The sequence below is a fragment of the Nestor notabilis genome, unplaced genomic scaffold (genome assembly GCF_000696875.1).
Source record: "Nestor notabilis isolate BGI_N333 unplaced genomic scaffold, ASM69687v1 scaffold5213, whole genome shotgun sequence".
NCBI classification, from domain to species: Eukaryota; Metazoa; Chordata; class Aves; order Psittaciformes; family Psittacidae; genus Nestor; species Nestor notabilis.
Window position 1 is genome coordinate 118,955 of NW_009923222.1, and position 20,188 is coordinate 139,142.

The following is a 20,188-nucleotide window of genomic DNA, read 5'->3' on the forward strand; positions in this document are numbered from 1 at the left end:
CTTGGAGCAACCTGCTCTAGTGGAAGGTGTCCCTGCCCGTGGCAGGGGGTTGGAACTGGATGAGCTTTAAGTCCCTTCCAGCCCAAACCAGTCTGAGTCTATGATTCTATGATTTGCTTGATTGCCTTAAAAGTATTAAAATGAAGCCCACAGTAGGTGTTTCTGCTTTTAATTCTCCATCCTGTTTGCTGTGCTGCTTGAACTCTAGGTAGCAGGTTAAACAAAGCAAAGAAAGTCTTCCCTTTACAGTTTCTGCTATAGAAGAGACAGACAAATGTGGTGAACTTTCTGTGTCAGTTCACAACATCTGTACTCAAAAACTGAACCATGTAAATATCCCTGCAGTGACTGTGGGAGACCAGATACCATTGAAAAATGAATAAACAAATAAACCCAGCATGGATAACTGGCTTTGTTTTGGTTTCAAAAATCAGAGACCAGTTATGAAATGCTAGCTGAAGTAAAACAACTGATTTCTAAGTGAAGGATGGTAACAGAAAACAAGTGTGCTGGACTGCTAGTTCAGACACTGACTTCTATGCACAAACTTCTTAGTGGTTTGGATTTTTTACTAATGGACACAGGCAAAAAGATACTGTTAATAATGCCTGTGGGTCATCTAATACCTTCATTCATTCATTTGCAAAGGAAGCAAACATCCACGTTGTTTTCTAGGTAAGAAAACAGTAATAAGCAATCACAACCACAGCAGAGTAGTCCATGGCAGAACTGGGAGCAGAGTGTGGGTCTTCTGGGCTCAGGACCAGGCTCTGTTTACAATCCACGCTGCATATGAGGACTCTGATTCTTACCCTGCAACTGGAGTACTGAAAACAACCCTCTCCTTGTGAAATCTCCACTGTTTGAACTATAAACACACACAAACCATGACTACATATAACTTACTTCCATAGGAAACCAGGCCAGGAAGCATTACAGAAAAAGTGAAGCTCCAGAGCAGCTCAGTCTCTGGGGATTGTTCGGTCAGTGGAGCACCAGGTCCATCAGAACTTGATAGAGGGAAGGATGCCCTGAACTTCTTTCTGTTTTTCCCTCAGCATCTGACTGAAATACAGTCAGGAAAGAAAAATGCTGTCCACGCTGAACACAGGGACAGAAAACAAAGCACAGTTATAGCTGGGCAGTTATCTAGGAATATACACAAAACAGCTACAGCCCCAAGTGACAAACCTGAGCTCCTCACTTACAGGTAAGGAATATATGAACTACCATCTTTAATTCAATGTGTAAAAGACACCCTGTACCTCAGTCCTGACCAATATGCAAGGGCTCTGCTCCCAGAGAGCTCGTGCAAGTTTGGATGAGAGTTCCAGTTTCATTTATGTTACTGACACAGTGAGTGTCACGTAAGTAACATAAACATCACAGTTCTCAGGTTAAGGAGAACTCAGTTACAAACTAATTCTGCACTGTCATCCACCTTCCCTCTCCCTTCTTTTCCACAGGAAGCAAACCTCAGCACAGAGGCCAGATGAGCCCCCTGACATGCTTCAACAGAGCTGTGATAACAGGCTATCAGAAGAGAAAGCTTCTAGAACGTTGCACAGCAAGTGAACCCCACAACACCAGAAATCAGTCACCCAATGGAGGTGGGACTCACTGCATCTTGCTTTCAGCTCACTTCATTTCCCTGCAGCTGCTTTGAGTTCGTCTTTTTCACCCAAAGATCAAACCTCTGTCTCCATTCAACAACTGGCTTGTAATTGTAACTTCTGCAAAGCTCACTGAGAGAAATTTATGTTACATAAATTTGCCTATCCTGACAACTTGAAAATTTACTTTTGAGACATGCTGCAGATAAGCCTGTAAAGGTGAGGAGCTAAAACAGATTTAAGAATCCTCAATACTTTTGTGACTGCTTAGAACTTGCTTTTCACACCTACTCTTTCTCCCTTCCACAGTTTTTCATTAAAATAATGACCTCAACAAAGGCCTTTGATGTGTGGGAAAATGTACAGTTCATAGCAGAAAAGAAGTGAGGAAAAAAGTAATTCCATTTAACAACAGACCAGATATTTGTGTTCAGCTCACCCACACGAAAAGAAATCTCAGTGTTCCTTACTTACATGGAACATTCTTAAGAAACCAATAGTATTTGTGCCCTGAAGAAGCTGATCTTTCAGAATAAACTCCGGGCACTGACTAGTGTTAATACAGAAAACCACATGAACACCTGATAAAAGTTTCCACCCCAAGGGGAGGCAGCCCTTGTGCACCAGGCTTGCTGCCACGTATGGAACACTGTCTCCATCAGCTCATCTGTAAATACACCTCATTCCTCCAAGTACTGCAGAAATGGTCCTTTCCAGACAAAAAGCAGGTTTTGTGCTTGCCCATGGGTAGCTGGGTTCTGTATTTTCAACACATCTGTCAGGCTCCTCACAAGGTCTGTTTTGGAAGCTTGTTCACCCTGAGATTATACGAAGCATTGCTGTGGCGGGTGTTACCAACTCCAGCTGTTTTCTCCTCTCTCCAAGCGCATTTTCCCCACAATGCAGGCACAAGCTTTGCTTTTGGATAGACAGACTGTGCTGCTAGCTTTAAAATAAGCAAAATGATGCATGTGAGGAACTTAAAATACACAAACCTCCAAGAGCAGTTGAGTCTGCAGTTTGCCTGGGGCTCTGCTTAGAGTAAACAATCTCTAATACACAGGGGAAAACAGATGCATATAAAACCACAGAGACACCTTCCCTAACATTTTGGTCCCCAGCAAAACTCCTGCCAATTTGCAGAAGAGATGTGCACCTTTCCTTCAGACACTACAGCAATGAACTAGCCCCTTGACCTTTGAGAATTAATCATACTATTAAACCAAACATATTAATCCTACTATTATTAACCTATTTCAAAACGTACATTAACATCTAAATTACTATGGATATTAACTGCTTCACTGGCAAACCAGTGTGGGAGTGGTTATTGCTAAGCTGCAGCAATGTTCTCCTCAACCTAGGTTTAACAAAATGGTGTTCCCATAGGAACAGAGTTCCTCCTTCAGCCAAATCATTGAACACACTGAAAAAATCCTAACCCTCAAGCTCAGCAACATAAAAAACAAAATCACAGCTAAACCACAGACCTAGAATGGAATTCCTCAACAGTCATGTTTTATTAGGATTTAATCATCACTTCCTGGCCCAGATAAAGGAGGTGGTGTTCTAGTGGGAACAGCAGTAAAAAAGCTTCCCTGTAAACAGCCCACATAACATGTCGAAGAACTCCTACCTTTGATAACATGAAGCAGCAAGGGACTGAAGTGTATTAATCTGACCAAGCAGCAACATGATTGCTTCTTACTAATGATTCCCTGGAAGGAACTGAGGTAACTCTAACACAGCAACTTTCCCTGCAACTATAATTATACAATGTTAGTCCATAAACTTCGTTGCTATGGTAAATGAAGCACAAATAAAAAGATGTTCGATCTGTAAATCAGTTTATACTTGAGCAACTAAACTAATGCAGAGCAATACAATTATTCCATGGTAACTTTTAGTTAGCCAGCCCAAATATTAGAAACGCTTTAGCCTTACCTACATGCACCTCAGAACAAGCCCATGTATCTCTTGTGGTGCAGGCAAGCTTTGCTCAGCTCCATTCTGCTGTGGAGCGTACTAGTATTACTGCCAATCTACACTGGGTTTAAAGGCAGGCAGTTGAGCTGACATTACACTGCAGCTGGAGCTTTTATGTGGACACATCCTCCACAAGACTCCATTTCTTCTGAAACACAAACCTCAGGTCCCTGCTCAGTTCCAAAAGCAGTGATTCATATGAACGAGAGGAAAACCTGTTTGCTTTCATCTGAAGAACAGGGACCTCATTTGCAGAACTGCAGCCAACAGCGAGTGTCACATCTTATTAGTAAATGTATTTTCATGCCTCTGCCAATTGAGTTGTGTTTTCAGCACTATTTGTAGATGAAGAATAGCAAGTGGTAAGTGTTCCTGTTGATCAAGTCTATCCCATTTATATTCAAAGCAACATCACTGGAAGTCCAAGGAATCCCATAGCAACATTTGTACAAGATTACTGAGCTGCTTTGTTCCAAGATTTCTATGTCCCTCCAGATTCTTTCAAGAAAAACAAAGCTGAATGTAAATGAATCTAAATACCAAGGGAAAGGGGGTCTGGACATTTCCTTGATAACTTCAAATAAGCAGAGTCAGAGATAATAAAATTAAAGGACCCTAAATAATGCCCATGAAGGCTTAATTTTGAGTTCTTATTGTTATAAAATAGATGCTTTCCTTCCTGGAGTATTCGGAGTGCACAAAGCACTATCTGTGTGCAGAAAACCTCAGCTGTGCCAAGTTTACCAATCAGCTGGTGACGCTGCATCCTCAAACACCAGCACCCCAATCACCAAAACCTCTCACACTTGTCACTCATGTCCTGCTCAGCATTGCTCTTTACCTCCCAGCTGAAATGCCAAACAGGTGCCTGTGTGTCAGTAGAGAACATGAAGTACAACCTAACAGTGTGTTGGAAAGAGGAATTGTACAAAAGCACAAGATGGCTCAGTGGCTCAGAGGGTTTAATTGCATTACACATCCTAAGTGAGGACACTTACCTTGATACAAGGGCATGATACTGAACAATTCAATACTGCTCAGCAGTGATTCTTTGTTAAGAGAAACAAATAAAACCCACACTTCCCCCAACATCAGCATCATGAATTCATATTAGATTACTACTTTGAAGCAGAATGAGACTGAATGATAAATTCTGCAGAAGTACTAAGTACTTCCAAACCTGAGTAACATAACATGGGTTTTGAGAAAAAGAAGTATTTCATAAGGACAGTACTCTCAAAAAAATAATGTCCTACCTGTATTTTGTTGTCTCTAGAATGGGAAAATGTTATCAATAGAAAATACCTTCAGTGCATGCAAGCAGTACGTTTTCAGTTTATCAGCAAGGACATCACATAAGATTGTTATTTTATTCGAGTTATCCCATGCTGCAGTTTTGTTAGACACATCTCTAATGAAAGGGAATTACAACAGCCAATATACAGAACAAGTCACAGGGCACAGAACTGCTGCAGTAGCCTGTTCTCTCACTTTGCATTTAACAGTCTCCAACCACTGACTGCTTTTCATGGGGAGCAAGTGAGACATTTCTGCTTGGTAAGACTTAAAAGAAAAGCTTTTCTGCCAGTGAACCAAACCTCTTTCAGAAAGCTGAAAGGACAGCTGCTAGAAAACAGCTTTTTTGCTCCCATGATTTATGTGACAGTTTGTATGGGGACAAAGGGCTGCTTCAACTGATGATTAATTACCCCCTAAAAATTGAAAAGACAAAATAGGTGCATTATCAGTTGTCACCAGTTTTCCTGCCTTATCTATCAGGTGGGTACATTTTCTTTCATCTTCCTTTTCTCACCAACATACCTGTAGAAACCCTTATTACTCTTTGCATCTCTAGCCAATTTCAGCTCCAACTGTACCTTAGCTTTCCTGATAGCATCACTACACATCTGGGCAGCATCCCTGTATTCTGCCCTGGATACATGTCCCTCATTCCACTGGCTGTGCATTTCCTGCTTATACTTTCATTTGACCAGGAGGCCCTTACTCAGCCACGCTGGTCTCCTGCCTTCCTTGCCTGATTTCTTACACACAGGATATATCCTTAAAGAGCTGCCAGGTCTCTTCTGCTCCTTTATCCCTGAGTGCAGTTTCCACAGGTCCCATCCACTAATTCCTTGAGCAACTTAAAAGTGTGCTCTCTGAAGATTCATGGTCCTGACTCTACACTTCACCTGGCCCATATCCCTCAAGAGAGTGAATTCCACCAGGGCATGATCACTGCTGCCCAGGCTGCCACCAGTCTTGACCTTGACATGAACATTTCCTAGTCTGTTTCCAAAGGCCTTGTGAGCCTCAATCAGAGTGTGGCTACACAGATGGCAGCAGGGGAAACACTCTTTGTTAAGCAAAAAGCAAGGGATGAAATTCTCTTTTCAGAAAGAAGAGTAAATCAACAGTTGCTTTAGAAAGGCACTCTAGCTACTGACTGTTTCAACAGCCTCCTAAGTATACAAAGGCCAAGGAGATGCATCCACTTTAGATTCTTTCTGAAGTAGAATAGCTCCTCAAGATAATGCTGTATTTCAGACCCTCACGTGCACATCTGCAACGCTGACATGCAAATAATATAAACATCAGAATCTTTACAGAACCAGAGAGGTTTTGTTTCCAAAGAGATGTTTTGTTATGGCTATTTATCCTCTCCCTTCTAGTTTGCTTTCCAAGACCCATGAAATGCTGAGTGGTTATTACATCAGTGTGTCTAGCTCCGAATCCTAAACTCTAACATCTGCAGTTTGGATAGAGCTTCCAGACGACTCTGTTGAGAACTAAGGCTTGTGTTTCCAGTGCTCATCAAACACCTTGTCCACTGTTCCTTAGCATCTCTTGTTCCTGTTGTCTCGTGCAAGCTTGGCAACACTTTCTATGTAACAAAGTGACTTCTAAAGCCGTGTTGGGGCCTGGCCTATGTCTATTGAGCCACTGTCCAGTGCCCTCAAACTGGTGCTGAGACTAAACCAAACACCTAACCCTCAACTACAATAGTTGTTCCTATAGTCTAGTAGAAACAGTGGAAGCAGATGTCAACTCAGTTATTAAGAGGAGAAAAGTTCTTCCTGAGAAGGGGAGAGAGGAAGAATCAGAATAGGTAGCCTATAATGTAGCAACACAGGAGAGGAAAGAGATGGAAATGATAAAAGAGGCAAAACCTATCCAGTCCCTATCCATGACCATGCTCCAAGACAAGGCAAAAAGATTTCACCCATCACCAGACTATACACGTATCTTTCAAGAGACATCAGTTGACAAGTAGCACAAATCATTATATACGTATCCCTTACAGTCAAACAAATCAGGCTTGTGTTTCTCTATGTTAAATGTAAACTTTAGGACTTCTTACTTATGGATCAGGCTTCAAACTTTCTGTCCAGCTGGTCAACTAGTGAAAGCCCTTCATCTTGAGCTTCTCATGAGAGGAGACAACATGTTTCTGGAGCGAGCATTCAAACATATCACATGCTTTTGTGTCACTGTATACTCATCAGTAATTAAGATTTTACATCTAAAATGTCAATCCTTGTGCTAGAACATGTGAAGGGAAGCAGGAAGTACTCCAGAATTCAGACACAAAGGTCCAAATATCTTGATTTCTAGTAGATAGTTCTCAGTTCTGAAAACCACAGATGCACAATCTCTGCTGCCTCGACTGCTTTTTCTCTAGCATGTTCAGCTATTTCTCTATCCAATTCATATTTCACAATAGGTCAAGGCAAAGGCAAAATCCGACTAAGATCTGGTATTTTTTCTTTCCCATCTGCTTTACCTCTCCCTTCAATCTCATTAAAAACACCATCAGCATTTTGTAGTCCGTATCCTCCTTCAAAGGCCAAGAATGACAGAGATGAGAGCCCTGAGAAGCTAATAACACCATCTGAAGGTGCATTCCCACTATTTCTTGACAGGTTAGATTTCAAAGCAAACTTCTGCATGCTTAGAAATTAGTCTGCCTTTATAGTCAGTGGAGACACTGGAATAACTATAGGGCATGATGTATACATATCTTTTAAGACACCTAGCTTAAGTTTCCCCTGACTAGGAAATGGGTCCAGGACAACTAGTACATTGGACAGATTAATCCCACTACTGTTCTGTGTAACAGAGAAAAAAGCATCACAAAAGGTAAGAATTACACTCAAATATGCTACTGTTAGTGATGGATAAACATGCAACCAATATGCTACCCTTATATCTACCTAAGTTCAACTCCTTCCCAGAAGCATTACCATCAGAGCCACCATTTGTTCGCACAATCTTAGCTCCAGTCAGCCCAAGTGCAAATGCTCTTGGTGCATGCAGGTATTCAAGAGATATCAGTCATTTGTTGAGGCAATTCTGGTTTCTCCCAAACACATCGGTCTCTTTGTTCATTCACTTGGAAAAGTTTGCTATGACTAGTGGCGTATTTGTCACCACTTTTCTCCAAGTGTTCCAAAACCATTATCTCACCAGTGCTTCCAAAATTAAAGGCTCAGTCAGCTTCAGTCCAGTCCTCCAACACATGGGGAGGAGCCAGTCAGTGGGGAAGAGCCAGTCCCTGGCCCAGTGCTGCTGTGAGCTAGTCAATCGCATCTCACTCCCTATATCACCTCAGCAGCTCCAGACTGTTCTTTCCATCTAGATGAACCATGCTGACACACAAGCAGAGAAAACGTGGCTCTGATCCAGATCAGTGCTACACAGCTGGGCCTCCCGACAGCTATTCCAAACAGGCACCTGTGAACATAGTCATTTTTCTCACCAGCAGAGAAAAACTCACAGGGAAAGCAATAACAGAAGAGCCCTCCTCATTCATTCCAGCTTACATCTCCAAACAACTGCTTCAATTCCATTTCTAAGAGGATAATAAAGCATATTATAGTGTCATCTGCTGAGTGGAAGCTCTTATTAGACTCCACTTAGTCCAAAGTAGCAGAAGTCTTTCATAACACCGTAGCATCATTTCTTAAAGTGAAAACAGGGAAGAGAAATATCTGATGATACTCGGCTGTGAAACAGAAAGCATGGGTCAACCAGGTTTACACTTTGAGAAACACCCACTGTAGCATGTCCACAGAGTGAAAAATACATAAAATAAAAAATCCAAATCATATGCTTCTAAGCTGAACTTTCCATCATAATTCCCATACCCCTCCTTACTTAATTTATATGAGCATGCCAAGAATGTAGATTTTTTCCTGATTATTTATGGAAAATGGGTTTATATACACTAATAAAATCACTGTGGTTACAAAAGCCATTTGCTTTGGGAGGAGGGTGGCAGTTTTCTTTTCCAAGCAGAACACAAATAATGAGGTTCAAGCAAGTGACCAGTTACAGACACAGATATGCGTTAGGTATATATGCTTCCCAGTAATATGATGTAAAAATCCATGAGAGATTACAGTAAAACATGATAAATTATGCACAATATAGACCTCTGTGAGATCATCCTGCTTCTGAAGCTACCTTTCTGCAGATCAAAATCAGACTCAGAGCCTCGGTGATCTCCCAGTCCCACAGGCTCCATAATGGAGGCAGGCACAGAACCCAGTTCTAGATGCCAAAATGCTCATTTGAACTTTCCTATGTCTGTGTTACAATCTGATACTCACATTAATATGAAATGGTACATTTTAGCGATCAGTGAAATGTATGAAGGACATTTGTATACCCGAGAGAAATGTAAAACATCTGGTTCTTGGAAGCTCAGAAGAGTGGTGCTCTTAGTTGTTCATCTCTGCACTATGCCTTGGCAACCTTTGCTATTTCCACCCCTTACACACTCAGGTCTTATCACAGAGAAGATCTTTAATTTTACAAAGCTCTCTTTTACCTCTATCATGTTTCATAAGTACTATAATCATTTCATACATAGCATCAAGTTTGTCAATGCAGCTAGCAACATACAGGTTGCCCAAAGAAGTGAGGCATGCTCCATCCTTGGCAGTGTTCAAGGCCAGGTTGGACAGAGCCTTGGGTGACATGGTCTAGTGTGAGGTGTCCCTGCCCATGGCAGAGGGTTGGAACTGGATGATCTTAAGGTCCTTTCCAACCCAAACCAGTCTGTGATTCTATGATATACATCTGTCTTTTGCAAACTATACAACAGGTTGAAGAAGGTGACTAATCCCTGTAAGAGTGGAGAACGTTGCCTTTTTTTTGTCTTGGAGCTACTTTTCAACATTGAATTATATACTGTTGTGCAAAGATAAATAGAAATGCCAGAGCCTTGTCAATTAACCATGTAAAATACTTATTTTAAAATATTGTTATATAGTAAACTTCTGTAATTGAAACAAGACCCTGAATATAGAACAAATGAGTAGTATTAATTCGTACCTCATTGTGCAGTCAACAGTTAACCACATGACTAATACTGTATGTAGCTTGAAGCAAGAAAATCTATTTTCTTTGCCTCTGCTGGGTTAATCTGGGTTATTTTATATGTTTGTGGTTGGTTGATGCAGTTAGAAAACAAAAATGTACAAACTGTCTTGCAAACCAGAACAGAAGAAGCACAAAAGTCAGTATTAAGCATTCATTTTCATAACACATTTATCTTCTTTTCATTTTCACCGCCTCTAAAAATAGCCTGTCCATGGTATTTGCATTGCATAATTGGTACCAGTCTATCAGTTATGCCGTATTGTTTTACCACTGAGTAACTTCAGACAGAAAACTTAGGTACTGCTTATTTTGAAATACAACCTTTTATAATAAGCTCCATGAAGATGGTTTTCTGTTACTGATCTTTCCACAGTAAAATTCAGAGGGCATGAAAGGTGTTGAAAGGGCCTATCAGCTGACAGCCATGAGATTTAACAGCAGAGCGCTTTCTAACATCACCTCTAAATTGCTTACATTGTTTTTTGCAAGTGATTTATGTATTAGGATCATTATATTCATATATTTTGAACTATTTGTTACTTCACTTTACCAAATGCTGACATACCAATCCCACCTTGTAAATACAAGCTACCAGCCATTAGTCTGATGCATCTGCAGCAGTACACATCAATTTGATGCACAGCACCCTTGCTAAAATACTGTCAGTGGTGCCTTCTGGTGACCTTAACTTCACCAGTGTTGGAAACCCTCCAGGACTTTAAGAAGAAATTATCAATACACACATTGGTGACCTTTTGGCAAATGCCAGATTTCACTCTCTTCTTAAAAACAATGACTCATGACAAATGTAACAGATGTCAAAACATGTTGGGAAAAAGCACCTGAAAAATTGAAATCTGATATTAAAAATGGAAGAGTTTTCAGCTAGTGGTAATGAAAAGGTCAAACAGTGACAGAACTTGCACAAAGATCTGCAAAATTCTTTGTAAACTTAAGAACAGGAAAGTTTGGGCCCTTAGAAACTTTAAAGAGGTGGAGAATGGGCTGCAGAAACACACTATTTTGGCATGATAGAGTCATCTCTTTCTCAATGACAGACACATGGTCTCGAGTGGTTTAACAATAAAGAAACAATTATTCTTGATGAAGAACAAACTCCAATCGTTTTCTCTTCTTCCCATGCCTCAGCACTGGTATCCCCTAGTTGAGGCTTTTGTAGGCTGTGATTACATGTGTTGTGGAATAAAGAGTAAATAACGTTGGGTTTAGTTCAACAAATCTGAGCTCCTGGAGGTCTGTGTATTTAACTCAGCAGCCTCCCAAAAGATCGGCCAATTTCTCCTTATCCTGTGCATTCACCCATTTACTGGTGTCAAGGAAGCTTTTCAAAGCAAGGTTCCCCTTGCAAAAAGCAAGATTTTTCAGTACCAAAACTCATCAGATGTAAAACTGATAAGGCTTTCCTAGTTTGTAGCATAGCTATTACTATAATATGCTGCAGAAAAAGTGATGGCTTTGAACAGAATTCATGAATTCCAGTGTCCTTAATACATCATTAAAATTCAGAAGTCAGTAATTCATTTAAAATTCAGTGTTCATTAATGCTTTTCACCACCTTTCTGCATCATGTAAGGTGGCTACAGCTGACACAGATTTGGAAGTGGATTGCTGTAACGCTGCACTAAAGTGAGAAAAAAGTGCTAGAAATGAGTGTCCAAAGCCATAAGCCTATTCAGTGCCTCATCTGGAATTATCAAATAGAGATTTCATTTTCATAGCCATGATCTGTATAAAGTATCTTTTCCTCTCCTATATAGCAAAGGATAAAAATTATAACTGCATAAATAACCATATTTCAGCCTCTGCATCTATCAGGAAGAAAGCAATTATGTGGCAATGGAGTGCTCTTGCCTTATGTGGAATCCTGGTCTCTGAATTCAAGCTTTATTCACATTCATCAGGACATACTCTTAGCTACATGATATAAACCAAAGCTAATATATTTCATATGAAGGTAATGGAGATTCACCTGAAGTGTAGTTCCTCTTAAAGATGTTCTAAAATCCTCAATCAGGGTCAAACTGTACCTTTGCATTAACTTCACAGCGAACTTTGTGGCTACAATGGCTGATCCCAAACAGGAGGTGAGTGTGCACATTTTCAGCACATCCCTGTATCTGGCAACCTTGTGAGACTTTATACTGGGGGGGGGTGGTGGTGGTGTGTATTTCCATTGTTTTAAATAATAGATGTCAGACATGATTATTTCTGTAATGAAAAGTTGCTATTGTCAGCTACCAGCACAATGGCAACACAACTGCTCAAATATGACATTCTTCTTCTTGCACACACCTACCCGATTTATAAGCTTTGCTTTGGAAAAGAAAGGTATGAGTCACTGAAGGAAAATAATAGGTTCTTGGGGGTAATTGTTACCAGCCTGGTTTTGCCACTGCTGCCATGACCTCTAGGAGTTTTTAGAATGATTTTTTATTAGAAAATTACTGTAAGTTTTGATATATGAAGAGGTGGAAGAAATACACAGGTAGAAAGGATGAAATACCAGCATTATCTGCCTTTCACTGACAGCTTAAAAAGAAATCACTAAGTGTATCTGCATGAGAAGCCCAAAGGAAAACTAATCCTATTATAGAAGGAAACGCTAGGATCTTCTACAGCAGTCCTTGTTTTTCTATACTGCACCAAATACTTAACGGTAAATAAATGACACTGACATGAGGCCACATAAAGTGCAGGTTTCTTCAACCTTCCTTCACAAAGACACTAAGCTGACAAGGACTACTTTTCTTCTACAGAATCTGGCCTGACAAAACTGGGACGGGTTACAGCAGGCTAAATAAGGAATTTTGGTTCCCTTCCCCAGTAAATCTTTAGCGGGGGAAAAGGGAGTTCTTCAGACACACATAGAATATTAGGGGAAAACATTGCAGAAGATAACCTGGAGAACAGGAAACAACACAGTGAGCTTTTATTCTGCAAGCACATTTGTGATTTGCAACATTTTCATCCAAGATAAAGCATAAACAATGTACTAGTCTATCAGCATACAAATCCTAACACAAGTACAGACACACATCCCTCTACATGGTGTGTGTCTGTAGCCCCTCTACGTTGCGCAAGTGAGGAAGAGTGGGTCTCCCTTTAATCAGTACTAGTCTGGATCTAAAATCACACGTATGCTGGCCACTCAAAGGGCCAGCTCCAGGCAGCCCCACTTTGCTTTTCATGTGAGACAATCACATGCAAATATCCAGAACTGAGGCTTTTCTGACTGATAAATGTTGAAAAAAAGCTGAAGGTGCCCACTTTCTAACTGTGAGACACGTTCCTGTGGGAACCAATCAGCCCACACAAATCAGTGCCTCACCTTAGCTGCAAAACAAAGCCAGTGGTTTGTCTCAGATTTCCACAGCGCATTCCCCTTGTACAGCTGTTCTGACATTAGCAGCTGGATGCAATCACCGCTCAGCATCTAGATCAGACTTCCTGCAGCAGTCAATGGGGAAGATATAAAAAACCTTATACAACTGACCAAGAAAATGACTCAGTTTGGAGGGCTCTTACATACACAGCCAGCCAGCAGATGTTATTAGCTCCGAGCTTTAGGAACTGGGGACATTAAATTTCATCTTGGATTGCACGTGTTTCTTCTCCCATTTGTTTTCCCATTGATCTTAATTTCATCTGGCATTCTTTTCTTTAATATTTTACTGTGTTTCTTTGAAAACTAGACGCTTTTATTAGTAGTATAGTATAGTTTAGTTTAGTTGGGCCAAGTTGTAACAGGCAAAACTCCTGTTGACTTTAAAATTGAGCAACAGCTTTAGGATTATTCTTCCAGGAGATTAGATCAAGTTTGGCTCTAGTCATACATATCCTTTCTCCTTAATTCCTTTTTCAAATCTTCTACATCTGTACAGAACATGGGTGGACTCCTTCGTCATCTTCAATGGGACTGAAGCCTATTGCTTCTGTTTATAAAATTCATTTTTGATGTACAGTGTTCTGGGAAGACTACACTGAGGCTGTACTGAAAATACAATGGTTGTTCAGCATGGAGACAGACCTTGGGCTATGCTCACAGCAGAGCATGGAGTTCCACCAGCTACACACATACTTGCAATGAATCAGCTTCAGTTAGTTTTGCCCTCTCTTGTTCTGCTAAGAACTCAAATGTAAAACTTCAGAAGAGCCACAATTGTAACACCTTCCAAGTGCCACAGGTCAGTGCCACACAGCCAGTGCCACAGAGCCACTGCCTCACAGCGAATTAGGGGGTCTCTGAGATATGAAAACAGGCTTGATAAGGAATAAAAAAGTAGTGATTGTAGGAAGAGGTCTGTTACAATCAATACTTCTGAAACAGAAAAGCCAGCTCTTACATGTGTTACATGCGCTACTTTGCTAGAAATCTCTTCCTAAACACAAATTGCTATTTCACCCTCAGCCTCTTGATTCACAAGGTAGCAGGTACGTGACCTTACACACTTGTGAGATGACTGCTGCAACAATAATATTGGCTTGAAATAATGTGACGCCTTACACTGAAACAGACAACACTTGACTAGGTCAAAGATAACAATTGAATCCTACATTTCAGTCCATTACCAAATAAATGTTACTAAGGCTGCTCTGTGCCTTCAGGAAATGTTTAGAGGACTGTAAACACTAGAAATTACATATCAGCACTATCTTTTGGAATTTAAGTTATCACCTGTTATTTCATTTATTAATTCAACTAAAGAAAAGCACTCCGTAGATTGCTTTGGAATCATGAGAAGGTAGTAGCTGATGCACTGGCTGGCATGAATATGTAGAGACTCAGTTTAAAGAAAGAACTACTGGAGTGACAGGATGTTTAAGGATACAACTGAGGAAGTGTGTAGCAAAAGACATGTACAAAACATGTAGCCATCCATTTCTCTTTGATGAAAGGAAGGTCTTTGAAGGAAAATCACTTTCTGGGCTCATTTGCCATCACTGTCCCTAATGACATCAGAGAGACTGATGGGCTCTACTCAGAAACAGATGCTCTTTTCACTACATCTTTCCCTGTCCAGAATCATGCAGCATCCTGCCCTCATTTTGATTTCCTGATACACTTGCCTGAGTGTTAGCAATAGGGTCTTATTCTTTAGTGGCATCCACTGCTCAGTGCCCCAGACACACAATGTGCATCTTTTGCCCAAAACAGGTTCCTTCTGACAGCTGAGTAAATAAAGCATCAACTCAACATTTCAAAGAAAGGAGGTGTTTCAGTTTCAACCCATTACTCCTTGTCCTATCACTACAGTCGGTGATGAAGAGGACTTATATGTGATCATTATACATTTCCAGCAAGGTCAATATCAGCTGTGAGCCTAAAACTCTTTTATTGGTTTCCAGTACCACCTGCCACACATGAAGGCCTCGTCTGTTTAAACTCAGTCAAAAGGCCTCTTTTTAAAGAACATGAGTTTGTTAAGAATAAAGTTAAGAAATAAGTAATGGAGCTGTTGGAAGATCTTACAGTATAATTAAGTTACAACAAATTGAAGTCAATGAGACGTCTCTCACAACTGTTTGGCTGAACAGTGAAGCAATGCAGATAACTGCTATTTACAGTCCCATAACCAAGGACAGCCATTTACCCCAAAGTGCTAAAACTCCTCCATAAACAAAGAGTTTAGAAAAGAAGCAGATTTCCATAAAAGAATCCACTTTGATATAAGATACAAAGCCAAACTTTGTTAGATCTTTGTAAGTGAAAAGCACCATGCAGAAATTACCGTATGATGAAACAACTTCCTTCATACAAAACTCAGTTTTAAGCCACCATCTGATCCATGCTGACTAATTTTTATTGCTGGAGGCTAGATGTAAAACCAGAGTAAACTAATATTACCAGGTTTAAATATCTGAATTTTAAGTGACCATGGCTAGAAATACTGGTTTTCCTCTGATTTGTCAGAATGCTTCAAATAAAGAAGTGTTTCAGGCCCATTGGTCACGGTTCCTCCAATGAGCAGGAAATTACTCTACATGCTTCCTACAGAAAGCATGACATCAAATCACAGTGCCTGTTCTCAAAAGAGTAAAATTCTTAAGGGTAGATGTAAATGTGCTGTTTCTTAGTAAAATGAACCCTTAAGATAAGTTTGTAATCACACTGCTAATGCTCAATTAATACCTGATTCAGTATTTGCTTTGGAAATAAATTTCGTTATCTATTCTGTCTATTAGTGATCTGCTAGTTAAAATCTTGCATAAGGTGACTGCAAAACCTTGCATCACCTGAGGTGATACTAAATAGGAGACATGACCAATGAATATATGAGACAAGAAGACATCTGGGGCTATTTGACGCTGTGACAGATCTGGTAACAGCTAGTTTGTGGCTACCCTGCCTCAGGAGCATCCCCTTAAACCATCACAGTGCAGTTTGAAAACAGTTCTGCTTCAGGCTGGCTTGTAGCACACTTAGTTCAGTCTCATTCACTGAAGTGCTGAATGCCTGCAGTTTCTTCTGATTTCAGTGGGTGTAGAGGATACTCAGCACTTCCGAAAACCAAGCATTATGCATAAGCAGACATGCCCTGAAGAAGCAAATGCTCCACAAAGCCAAAACCACCACCAATTACACAAGCCCTTTGAGTTCCCTCCAGAGCAGAGTTTTAAGTGTGCAGCTTTATAGGAAAAAAAAATATAATTCTTAAGTAACATTTGTCTAAATTGTACAGAGATATAGACTAAATACAAACACAACTGTCTGAGGTGAAAGCAATAGCAGCTAGTATTCATTAGCCCACTGGGTAGTTCTCATTTAAGTGGTCAACTGTGTGCACTCTTCGAGTTAAGAGCTGGGTCTGTGTGCATGTGGCCATGCTGCAGGGACTTAAGAGCTACAGCTTAGCCCTCTGCAACAGGCAACCAAATGCAGGAGGATTTCAATTCATCTGGAACACAAACACTTTACATGCATTAGGGTTGTCAGTAATTACAGTGTTCTTGGTCTCTGAGGTGATCCTTTCTTTAAAGGACTAATAGCACTATCAGATGAGAACCATTAAAACCAAAAGTAGCTCTTACATGATAAATTCTGTCAGGTTGCACCATTTTTTAGAGTCCACTTTCTTCATCATCTCTTCAAAGGATTTTCCACAGGCAGGCAACTTTTCTAACATGAGAGATTCATTGCAGAGATTAGTCTGTTGACGAGCACCTAGGTAAAATCAGAAAGCACCTTAAATCTCAAACACTGAAATAGAAGCAGCACAAACACATCGAGTTTCATTGTTGTAAACCTAACAAACAGTTAACTTTCTAAACAAGTTTAGAAAATAGATAAAATACACCTTTACATACATTAATTAAAAACATAACTTAGTATAAAATACTATAGGTTACCATACATAGTATCATCTTTTAGACCTAACATAGAGGAACCTACCTATTTAGTTTTCTAATCTGACTATCTAGTAATACTACTCATACTATACTAACTTACAAACTAACATAGAAATGCCTATTCGCATTTTTAGTTAAAAGCTAACTGGAGTTACTGACCATATATTTCAGTGTAGAAAGCACTTCTCAAGCTTACACAGATGCATCCCGTTTGACTAACTGTATGGCTGTAAATGTACTTTAACATCAAAACCATTTGTATATCTTATATGCTAAAGGGCTTGAATTCCCACAGCCACAGTTAAGCTTTTCCTTTAGTATATCCACTAAAGGAATTATCTACCTTTATCAGATGTTAATGTTCCAGCATACAGCTACTGGCAAAGAAAGAGTTAACCTTCAGTTGAGCAAACCTGTGTATTTTGCAACTCAAGTGGCAATTCCACAATATTTGGAGTCAAAGTAACAGGTTTTTCTCATCTAGCCCATGCCTGCATTAGAATATAAAGATAGTATTTTGATATTTCTTATCAAATTAAAATTCTGGCAAAAAAACCTATTCAGACTAACTAAAGCATTTGCTTCTATTAAGGCTGAAACATTTTGTTTTGATTAAGTAATTAAATATGTCTTGCTTTACCTTTATAAATGCCACAAGTTTGATTGTTCTTCTATATACAAAAAGCATACATTTTGTAGAACACTGAAATTATCTGTAAGTATATGTATGTCAACTTACTTAATACAAATGTCTAAATTAAATTAGTCAGAAAAAACCTCAGTGTGATTACTTCTCGTTAGAGCAGCACAAATCAGAGAAAAGGATTTACCTGAACAGAACTGCAACCCTAACAAATCCTCATGTGTCAAACAACCCTCCTGAGAACTCTGAAGGGACAGAATAAACGAATTTTATATGAATAAAGCCAAAAGGAACAGACCACTTCATCCTTTTTTAATCATTGAAAAAATAAGTCTAAGTAGAATCATGTCTTGCACCTTTTTCTTCTCAACCTATGTTTTCACTGAGACCCTATTTATGCCAGGGAGAGGAGGTATTTCTTTTCCTTCTATAAGTTACTTTGAAAGCAGGATCCCATCATTGCCGAAAAGAGCCAATGGTTCCAATTTTGTGTGGTGACAGGCAAACACGCTGCCAGGTGAAGTAGGTCGAAGGTGTGCAAGCCTTCACCTGATGAGAAGTCATGCGCAGCCCCCACTCTCAACAGGGCACTCTGTTCCTTACTGTTCAGTCCAAAAAACCTAAGTCAAGATGACTGGTTTCAGGCTTCACATCATGACCCAGCCACCAGTCAAAAACTTGAACATCTTCATTCAAAATGGGCCATGTGATTGTAAAATAGGCTGGAGTGCACATTAAGTGTCTCACCCAAGGAGAGGGCTTTGGAGCCTGGGCAGGAGCACCTTGCAACTAAAACTATCACAGCCAACATCTTAGCTGGGGAAGTCACTGACCCAGCAATGCCATGTGCCAAAGGAGACACAAGAAATAACTTCACTTTCACATACTTTCCAAGAGCAGCAGGTCCATAACTGAGACCCTGAGCCTGCTATTTCATACAGACCACAAATCTCTCCAGGTGTACGGCTGATTCACTGGGACCCAACCCTACCTCCTTTGTCATGTCTGATTGTCAGAGCTCTTAAAGCTGATGCTAAGCCTTCATCCACGTCAGAAAAATATCAGAACTACAACTAATCAGCAGTGATAGAAATGGTGAAAGTTATGGAACGGGGGCAGCATAATTTTGTCCATGGAAAGTTAACATGGTAGCATGGGCCCTGCCTATTTAAGTGTTCCTGCCAATGCATCTGGTGGCTGCAGCAGCTGTGTTACACATTCCACTGCTAGATCTGCAGATGAACACTAAAGCTGGGCAGAATTCAAAATCAAATATGAAAATTGCATAGCTGGCAACTTAAATCCTGCATTGATGCTTTGACAAAAGTTAAGCAAAGGCTGCCTTCCCTGGCAGAGTATTCTAAACAACCAGCTATCATCTGATTTATAACTCTATAAATCCAACAGAATACAAATGTCTCCTCCATTACATCATGTACACTGACAATTTACTCCAGCTCCTTCCTAGCAGGGTGTTTAAATGGATTTTCCATGGCCTTGGTATTTTTGGTTAGCTTTCTTTAGAACTTCATTATTTTGCAAGGTTATAGAAAAAACTCTGATAGAATCATTTGACAGAATCAATCTGATGATACAAGCGTTTCTGTCTAAATCCCCAGCCAAAAGGACTTAAAATTAAGAATAATTCTACTGTTTTACCATCGTTATTGAGACTGACCTTTACAAAACACTACAGCACTTTCTGTTCATAGAGCTGATGGAGATTACCAGTTGACTAACTGAAATGAGACAGGATGGAAGTGCTTCTCAGACAGCTACCACCAATAAAACAGAGAAGTTTTAAAAGCAAAGCTCACCTGCAAATCCAAGCGTCATCAGACCATTAACTAGAGGGAGGGGAAAAAAAAGAGATGAGTTAGGTACCTCCATACTGTTACGTCAACAAATTAGCACAGATACAAGCAAACCTGAGCATAATTTAGGCTTCAACAGAAGACTCAAACTATTCATTTGATCATTAGTTTCAGCTTTATCAAGGGGTGAGTCTGAATGAAAAAATTAACATTTACAGAACATGATGCTTTTAAATTCCTTTTTACCTATCCTTTAAATGGCTGAATCATGCAGACTTATGGGTCTGTCCACACTGCTCTTTCCTATAGATTCCAATGTTAAGAATTACGGATAGGGAAAATTTTACTTCAAGCTTCTTGAGCATGAAAAAGTTGGA

At 40.0% G+C, this 20,188-nt stretch overlaps 1 protein-coding gene across 1 annotated transcript in view; it reads right to left on the reverse strand.

The window, feature by feature from the left end:
• Window positions 1-19,838, reverse strand: part of LOC104403783 (receptor activity-modifying protein 3-like) — a 28,534-nt gene extending 8,696 nt beyond the window's left edge. Inside the window, exons 1-2 of the mRNA XM_010012028.1 lie at window positions 19,815-19,838; window positions 17,037-17,169 (exon numbers count right to left, since the gene is read on the reverse strand). Coding sequence (XP_010010330.1) covers window positions 17,037-17,169; window positions 19,815-19,833 — 152 coding nt within the window. The 5' untranslated portion in view covers window positions 19,834-19,838. The remainder of the gene's footprint in view (window positions 1-17,036; window positions 17,170-19,814) is intronic.
• Window positions 19,839-20,188: the final 350 nt, after the last annotated feature.